This window comes from Leuciscus leuciscus (assembly GCF_965113295.1).
Source record: "Leuciscus leuciscus genome assembly, chromosome: 24".
Lineage (NCBI taxonomy): Eukaryota > Metazoa > Chordata > Actinopteri > Cypriniformes > Leuciscidae > Leuciscus > Leuciscus leuciscus.
Genome location: NC_138723.1, coordinates 25,520,544 through 25,529,636, shown reverse-complemented (window position 1 = coordinate 25,529,636; position 9,093 = coordinate 25,520,544). Strand labels below are relative to the sequence as shown.

The following is a 9,093-nucleotide window of genomic DNA, read 5'->3' as shown; positions in this document are numbered from 1 at the left end:
ATGAGACAGAGGATCATGAGACCCAATACTGCTTTCCTGCCATCAACTCATCATGTATCAAGGGAATGCGCTCTAGATATGAATACAATATCATGTATGTGTTTGTATCATTGCTGTCAGCATGGACTGTGTTTCTGAACCTGCTGGTGATCGTCTCCATCTCTCACTTCAAGAAGCTTCACACTCCAACAAACCTGATTATTCTCTCTCTGGCTGTGGCCGACCTGCTTATGGGACTTGTTATGCCCATAGATGCCACCAGACATATTGAGACGTGTTGGTACTTTGGAGACACTTTCTGTAAACTGTTTATTATAATCCTTGGATTGGTCTTCTCAGCATCTCTCAGTAATTTAGTTTTAATTGCTGTTGATCGTTATGTGGCTGTGTGTCACCCTTTACAGTACCCACATAAAATAACCACAACTAAAACCTTAATAAGCATCTGTCTGAGCTGGGTTTGTTTTTCAACTTATAATGCTACAATTGTAATTAATAATGGATTTTTAGACACTTCACTCAGAACAGACATGTGTTATGGAGATTGTTCTGTTATGATGGGTTTTGCCTGGGGAGTTATTGATTTGTTCATGTCTTTTATTTTTCCTTGTACCTTCATCATAACTTTATATTTGAGGATTTTCTATGTTGCACATCAGCAAGTGAAAGTTATAAACTCTCTGATGAATGGTGGTAAATGTGTAATGGAAGGTTCAATGAGGAGGAAATCTGAGAGTAAAGCTGCTCTGACATTAGGAATCATTGTGACAGTTTATCTGCTTTGCTTTATTCCATACTATATCTGTTCTATATCAGTAATCTCTTCCACAACCATAAATCTATTGACATGGGTTGTGTACACAAACTCAGGTCTGAATCCTCTGGTCTATGCTTTATTTTATCCCTGGTTTAAAAAGACAATTAAACACATCTTAACTCTGAAAATATTTCAGCCAGCATCCTCTCTGGTTGATATTTTTACAGAACATCAATATTATTAAACTGGTAAAGCTGTCACTCATAAAATATATGATTATCTTTGTATGATTTATATTTGTAATTTACAATACATGTATCTTAGTATGTAGCTTATTTAATTTTAATAATTAAACTTATTTCCACACATATAGAAATTGAGTGACACAATGTTCATAAATTGTGTTAAATTAGCTTATTAAATAAACTGAGCAAGCAGCATAAATCTTCAATGTACTGGAATAAATGGTAAAGGTAGATATTATGTGCTTTATGCTTAATCACTTCCATCAATCCTGTTGCATCTGTGTTATTAAAGATCAAAAACATAATGACAAAAAGAGGACAGTAAACTTAACTCGGTAAAAAAGTGATGTCCTCTGACTTGAAAATGTCTTAATGAATAAATATTGGTGTGAACAAAAAGATTAAAGAACTGAGACATAAACTAAACAAGTTTCACAGACATTTGATGAACAGAAATAAAACAATGAGTCCCTGACCAGTATCAAAATTTGCAGTCATATCTGGTGTAGCCAGAAGCTGCTTTAAGGACCACAGAGCATCTCATCCTCATGGACTGCAGCAAACTGGCCAGTTCTTGCTGTGAGATGTTACCCCACTCTTCCACCAAGACTCTCAAAGTTCTCAAACATGGTTCCAGGATTAGAAATCACAGTTTGTGTGTGTGTGTGTGTGTGTTCTGATCAACCCAAACGCCCCCACAAAGATAGTAATATCAGAAATGTTTGACGTTGCGTAGACATTTTTTTATGGTCCCCATAAAGAAAACATGTTATAAATTATGCTATTATGTTTTTTGAAAATGTAAAAAGGGGATATAGTTTGTCCAATATAAAAATCATGATCCCAGGTGAAAAAAAAGTGTACTTGAGTCCACTAAAAAAACACTTAAATACAAGAAAGTACATTTGTAGTACATTCTTATTTTTTGTGCTAAAGAAAAATGTAAAAGTTATACACTATAAATACACTAATAAAAAGTATATTTTTACTTTAGTACTTAAGTGTAATTGGAAAAATATACTAAATAACATTGATATTTTAAATGTATTTTTAGTGCATAAGAAAAAAAGATATACTATTGAAAAAATACACAGAAGTGTTTTATTAGTGTATTTCTTACAAGTACATTTTTACCACATTAAAAATAGTTCATTGTTAGTGCACTTTTAGATAGCTATCATAAGTTTAAATTAAATTGATTTTACTTAAAATATATTCAAAATGTAATAGTAAAAAATCAAATTTTCCCAAAAGTGCTATTTAAGTACACTTTATAAAAATAAACTAAATATTACTAATTCTTAAATTGATTTTAAGTGTATTCAGATAAGGTGAAAAAGACGTAGTATTAAATATATTAAAAATATACTTGAAATACAAATAGTATAATACATTTGTATTACCAACATGCTTATTTGAAGTGCATAAAAAATACATTGAATTGTATTTTAATATATTTCTAAAAAGTATACTAGAAATACACTGGTAATAAATATATGCTTAATTATACTTTAAATAAATATGATAAACACAAGCATCATTTTTAATATATTTCTAAAAAGTATACTAGAAATACACTGGTAATAAATATATGCTTAATTATACTTTAAATAAATATGATAAACACAAGCATCATTTTAATATATTTCTAATAAATGCACTACAAGTACATTGGTAATAAATATATGCTTAATTATACTTTTAAGAAATATGCTAAACACAAGCATACTTTTAATATATTTCTAAAAAAGTGCACAAGTAGATTGGTAATAAATATGCTTAGTTTAAGAAATATGCTAAACACAATATACCGTTTGTGTGAAGTTTTAGTGTATTTAAAGAAAACATACTTATGTTGCTCTTAATTAAAGTACATTTGTGTAACTTGTGTAAGAACATAGCTAAATGATTAAGCTTTTAGTGTGTTTAAAGTACTTTAAACAGGCCTACTGCAATATATTTGTAATATTTATGATTTTACCATTTTAATATTTTAGATTTTTTGTATAATGTACCTACTTCTAATGTATTATAAACATTTGTCAACTATTATTAAGCATTGCAATAAGCACTTAAAATTAATGTTGTTCACTTTTACTTGCTTGTAGGCTACTTGTAAAGGGCTGTTGTCCATTACATGATATGTTATTACTACTGAAATTCCCAGAAGGATATCAACATCATATTATTTTAAATGCATCATAGATACATTTTCCAAAGATGTTTAAATGTTGTTCAAAAATATGTTGTACTTGTTTAAATTTGAAAAACAAGAATAACACACGTGACTAATCCTGAATGGTTCCAGAGCCGTTGAACGTCTGTGATTGGTTCTTGTGATAATTATGATTTATGAGCTCACACCTCACTCACTCAGAGCTTGCTGTGCGTTCATTGAATGTGATTATATTTCTAATAATTTAGATTAAGTCTAAATTTAAACTGGAGCGATCGAGTTTCTTTAGAGGACTTGGAGGAAACCACGTGATTCATATGGATTAGGTGACGTTTTTTTTGCGATTCACTTTTTCAAACGTGAACAGGTAAATCGTTCATCAGAGGGATAAGTTAAATCTCTCAGGTTTCATTAGCCTACGATATCTCAGTTTTTCTTTCTAAGATTAACGGAATTCTTAAATGTTTTGCAACTACTTAATGAGTGCTCATGACAGTATTTAGATTTTTTTCCTAACGTTAATAGAAAACGTAACTGTTAGTGTTGTTTTTATTTTTTCCTCCATCTTCAAGTTTGCATGACGTGTGACATTTGGAACCTCATTATGTTGTGATTCTAGGTAAGATTTGTAATACATTTACGTTTACTTTGCCAGTCATATTTTTGACTCTGTGTAACAGCACGTCTTTTTCAGTTCAGCTACATTCAATTTGACCAATCAGAGCCAAGCTTTTTAAGTCGAATTAGAAGAGATGAAGATACTGCTATCAGAAGTTACTGGTAAGTTTTAGTTGCTGTTTGCATAAATAAATAGCTCACTGTTTAGTTTTTGTCCTAGTTTTTTCTAACATTTTTTCCTAGTTTCCTAGTCTAGCCTAATTTGTGTTCATTCATGTAAAAATCTGTTTATTTAATTGTTTTTTTGGGACAGCTGCAAGTCACTTGTCCTGGCTTACAATATTTTGCACTTAATTTCCTTAACTCTTTGAAGAGTGTATGTGTTTCTGTACGTAACTTTTTTTTATTTATTTTTTATTGCTCTTAAAGTCAAAGGGGGCTGACTAAAACAAGATTAGCATTTGTTGTACATTATAATTATTATTCTTGTTGGCTGGGTATACTTTTTCAGTTAAACAGTTAGCCTAAATTGCCCTTTTTTGCTGTGATACAGTGACATACCATGTAGACTTCACAGTTGTTCAAGAGATATTTTATTAACTCCTTTTCTGAATTACATTTACATTTTATATTAACCCTTTATCAGTCACACTAAGAAATAAATATGCAAAAAAATATTTTTTGATAAAATGGTGTTCCTTAGTCCACATTTAGCAACTTTTCAGTGTTTTTTTTTTTTAAAGACCCAATCAGGAAGCAGATACACACGTCAACCAGCCGGTTGACTTGCCCATTTAGGGTCATTCTCAGCATGAAGTAACTAGTATTAGGCATTCATGGATTTTTTTCTTGTGTGCATCTGAAGTTGAATTTTTTTTCATATAAAAACATTACAGACAGTAGAATATGTTAACAATATCATCAATTTATTTTAAAAACATGTTCTTATTATAACACATACAATAAAAACATTGTAAAGTGCAACAGTAAACATAATAGAATTCAAGAAATGTAACAAATACAAAGCTAAATAAATAATTATGATAACTGTAAACAATAAATAATTAAAAAAATATATACTATAAATAAAATAAATAAATAATCTCTGGTAACAATATCTGACAAGATGTATGGTATAGACAACTTGACAATGTAATAAATTAGAAATATAGTACATATCTTTTGATTTGATAGGTGATACGTAACAAAGAACAGTTTTCCGTTCAAACAACTTCTCATCCTTGAATTACTCTAAATTGCAATACTAAAATGCAACTTGTAAAATCATAAAAAAATTATAAAGGGTGATTAGTCAATGTAGTAATAATATCAAGTAAGGGTGTGTGTGTGTGTGTGTGTGTGTGTGCGCGTGCGTGCGTGAATAGGTCTCATCCTTGGCTTACTCTTAACTCATCTCTGGTGATATGCAACAAAGCACTGTTTTTTGTTGTTCAAACAAAGGAACAACTTCCCATCTCCACATTTGGAACATCGCCAACGCGACACTCCACTTTTGCACAAGTTGCACCTCCCTCTCTGAGTGCCAAATGTAGGCCAGTGTCCAACGCCATCATATCGGACTTCCTGGGTGGGGTGGAGAACTCGGGGGTTGGGGCGACGGACTTGTGGCTTGTGCTTTGCACCTGGGGGTCGGCCAGCCCTGGCAGGTACCTTGTCAGCTCCCTTCAAAGTAGCTGCCACCGACAGACGGAACTTCTTCAAGGGCATCGGTTTCTGTTTGAGAATGCTGCAGTCCCTTTTGTAGATAAGCCATGCATTCACAATGCTCACATCGATGATGTACCCAAACAATGGCAGGTACCAGCGCCGGGACTTCATTGGTGTTTTGTAGAGGTGCACAAGCATATCGGAGAGATCAATGCCCCCCATGGCTTGATTGTATGCCAGGACGATGGATGGGCAAGGGACGTCGACCTTCTGTTGCGCCTCCTTTGTGTATCTCTTCACTGAAGACAGTGGCTCCACCCCATAAGCATTGCTCAGCAAGGTGACACACTTGTTGTCGAACCACTTTACTGCAACGACTCCCTCTGATGAACAGAAATCAACAACACCTCGGCCTCGCTTCACCATCTCCTTATCACTCATCAATGTTGCACCACCTGAAAGACATGGAAATTTGTTTTTGTGAGTACAGTATGTGTCACAATAACACTAATATAATTTCTATAACAAATGGAAGGCATGTGTACAGTATATCTGCATCAGAAGAAAAACATTTATGTGCATGCATGGTTTGATTTGGTTGTGACTGTGTAACTAACATGATTACCATTTACTACATGATTAAGTTTACTGAAAGTGCATTACCTGTGCGATTTACCCTGACGGTACCCACACTTCTCAATCCCAGGTTGGTGTGCAGTGTCTTCACCAAGTTGAAGCTGGTAAAGAAGTTGTCGTAGAACACCACAGTTGCCTCTTTGTGTACGATAGTGTTGCAGAGTATTGAGACAACCTTGGCGCCAAGGAGAAGGTCTTCCAAGCCCAGATGTGCATGCTCTTCCTCTTGAATGTTGAAAAATGTTGTGGCCCCTTGGTACAATATGAAGTCATGGATGATGCCAGAGTAGCTGCCCCGACAGAAGATCTTAAAACCCCACTTATCCGGCTTGTTCTGAATGTACTGCCTGAGTTTGCCAGCTCTGGTGCCCTTGTAAGCCACCATAACTTCGTCAACACTCTGCTTGTTGGTAGGTGGAATAAGGAGGCATTGTTCTCTGAACATGTCAAAAAGAGGACGTATCTTATGGAAGCGGTCAGGGCAGCCCTCCATCTGGAAGTTATCATTGAAGTGGACATATCTTCGGAGCACTTTGAAGCGCTTCACTGACATGGTATCAGCCACTGGTGGGAAGCGTGACTCACAGGCCCAGTAATCTTCCAAAGAGGGAAATTCAAAAACTCCCATGTAGAGCAAAACTGACAAGAAAACCTCAATTTCAGCAGCTGTGGTGTTGATGGATGTCCCGGTCTGTTGAACTGAGTACAGGTTGGTATGCTCAGTTATGTGCACAATCATCTGGTCAGTAAAGAGCTTCTTAAAATACTGAAACGGCGTCTGGACCAACTCTGGAAGCTCGAAGACAGGCTCGGGCAGAGTGAAGATTGGAATGTCCTTTTTGACCCATTTGGTCTTTTTGGTCTTTCTGGACTTTGCAGGAGGGGAGGGAGTTTGATTGAGGTCTGAAGATACCTCAACAAGCCTGTTTCTATTCCTCAATTTCTTTGAAGGGGGCGGTAAATCTATACTGCGTGGAGGGACAAAATCTTCATTATCTCCATCGTCTGGATCACTGAGCTCTTCCACTTCTGAGTCACATGGATCAGCGGGTAAAAGTGCAATAGTGCTAGAGGTAGATCTGGGGGGTCCATAAAATGTACGGCAGTCCATTATGTCTGAAAGAGATGGAACATAAACATTACTGTACAGTGTAGGGTCACAAACTGTGTCTTGAGTAAACAGTGCATCAGGTACATCTATCCATAATAAATGCACAATTGTCATATTGATAAACTGTTCTCCCAACATACAGGCACATTGTGATTTATTTTAATTTGTTAAGAAAAAATTGCATATGCTAATAAATGCTCTGTGTACTATGTATGACAAATCGGATAACACACAACCATGAAATTACATAACAAGAGACAGAAAATGTTGAAGTGTGACTGATAAGGTAAGTTTACTGTGCTAAATAAAGCCAAAAATGTCCCCATCGAATCAATTACAGTCTCAGTCTCATTATCATGTTGTGTCTGTCAGAATATTGAACAGAAAATGTAATGTTTATACCCATCTAGACAGCTGTAGTTGTAGCTATTCAATGCATAACGTAGTGTTAGTCAATAAGCCTCAGCTACGATGGCTATTGCAGAAATAATGAGTAACGTTAGGACTAATGGTTCATTTCGTAACATGTAAAGAGTAAAACGTATTAAATTTAGAATCTGAAGGTAAAACCACAGGCCGTATAAATAATGGTAAAATACATATAGTCTAGCAAAGAAATTGGCCGTATGATCCTGCAGGGTGTATTATGCTGAGTCACGATCGCGTTGCTGTGCTAATTTAGCTAGCGTCCAGTTCAGTTTACCCTAAATGGGCAACTCAACCGAGCGGTCACACAACTTTTCAGAGGTAACAGAGAGATACATCTTATCATCACGTTTCTTCCATTCAACAAAAATATAATCATTAGGAAGTCTAGAACATGAAATCCAACCAAAAAATATCTTACCTTAAATTTTAGCGTCATTGCCAGCCATTGTTTGAGGAGAGGTCACGACAACACACTTCCGATTCAGATTCAGCTCGTCTCAGCAACAAATATTTTATTACAACATTGCCACCCAGTGGATATAATTGTCATTACACATTCTATTCAGTGAGAGGAAGAAGAACAAACAGCTAAAAATGGGGTTTGGCGAGTTTTAATTGCAGGAATTTGACCACGAAAAAAGGTCAACCGCACGGTTACAATGCACGTTAAAGGGTTAAATGTCTACTGTTAAAATATATGAACTAAGCATTACATGCCATGTTAAAGAATTCCATTTTTACCAGGTGAAAAGACTTACTATTAAATGTAATAAATATGTACTTAAGTATGTTTTTAGTACAAGACAAATATACTTTAATGCATTTATAATACATTTAACAGTATGTCTTTTTCACCTTGTATGTACAACAGAGAGAAATGTCAAAACATCATACTGTGTTGTAATAAAAAAACATCTAGGTTACGACCTCTGTTCCCTGAGAACAGGGAATGAGACACTGCATCGATGACGCTATGAGGAACACCCTCCATGTGAACCGGTGTTTGAAATCACGGCAATAGAATTTGACTGGCGATTGCCTATGACACTACTAGTGCGACTCAAAAGAATTAAAGAGGCGTCTAGAGAACATCGTTCCCCAATAGCATCATCGAAGCAGTGCAAATTCCCTTTTGAAAGGGAACAGTTACTTTTTTAACAGAGGTTAATTTAGCTTTAATATAAAAATAAACTCATCTTTTTCCCCTTTCATAGACACTGTGATCAAACAATTTCCAACACGTCTGAGGTGCGAGCACTGATTCGAAGGAAATGCAACAATGAGGCAAACTCAAAGACCAGTCACTCCAATTCACTTGAAGGATGAAGATGGTTTGAGTTGTAAAAGTACTGTAACTGTTTGCAGCTATTAATGACTGCACTTTATTGACTAGTTGGGTTTATTGAAGTTAGTTTTTTTGTTGTTGTTTATAATACCTCTGCAGATCACTGTA

At 35.0% G+C, this 9,093-nt stretch overlaps 1 protein-coding gene and 1 pseudogene across 2 annotated transcripts; one reads left to right on the top strand and one right to left on the bottom strand.

Moving 5' to 3' along the window:
* On the top strand, window positions 1-1,001 carry LOC309488871 (trace amine-associated receptor 13c-like; annotated as a pseudogene). Its single transcript has one exon. The product of its transcript is annotated as a trace amine-associated receptor 13c-like (transcript).
* A 3,495-nt stretch (window positions 1,002-4,496) lies between these two features.
* LOC309489213 (piggyBac transposable element-derived protein 3-like) lies at window positions 4,497-8,313 on the bottom strand. Its single transcript, XM_082157850.1, has 3 exons — window positions 8,059-8,313; window positions 6,128-7,216; window positions 4,497-5,919 (listed from the first exon to the last, which is right to left on the bottom strand). Exons 2-3 carry the CDS (start codon window positions 7,209-7,211, stop codon window positions 5,207-5,209), a joined length of 1,797 nt encoding a protein of 598 aa, XP_082013976.1. The 5' UTR covers window positions 7,212-7,216; window positions 8,059-8,313; the 3' UTR covers window positions 4,497-5,206.
* Between the last annotated feature and the right edge of the window lie 780 nt (window positions 8,314-9,093).

What these genes read in the sequence shown, in the direction of transcription:
- LOC309489213 (XM_082157850.1), bottom strand. Translation starts at nt 7,211, where the DNA reads ATGGACTGCCGTACATTTTATGGACCCCCCAGATCTACCTCTAGCACT. An exon ending in CGTCAGGGTAAATCGCACAG is followed by an intron (nt 5,920 to 6,127) that starts GTAATGCACTTT and finishes CATGTCTTTCAG; the next exon opens with GTGGTGCAACATTGATGAGT.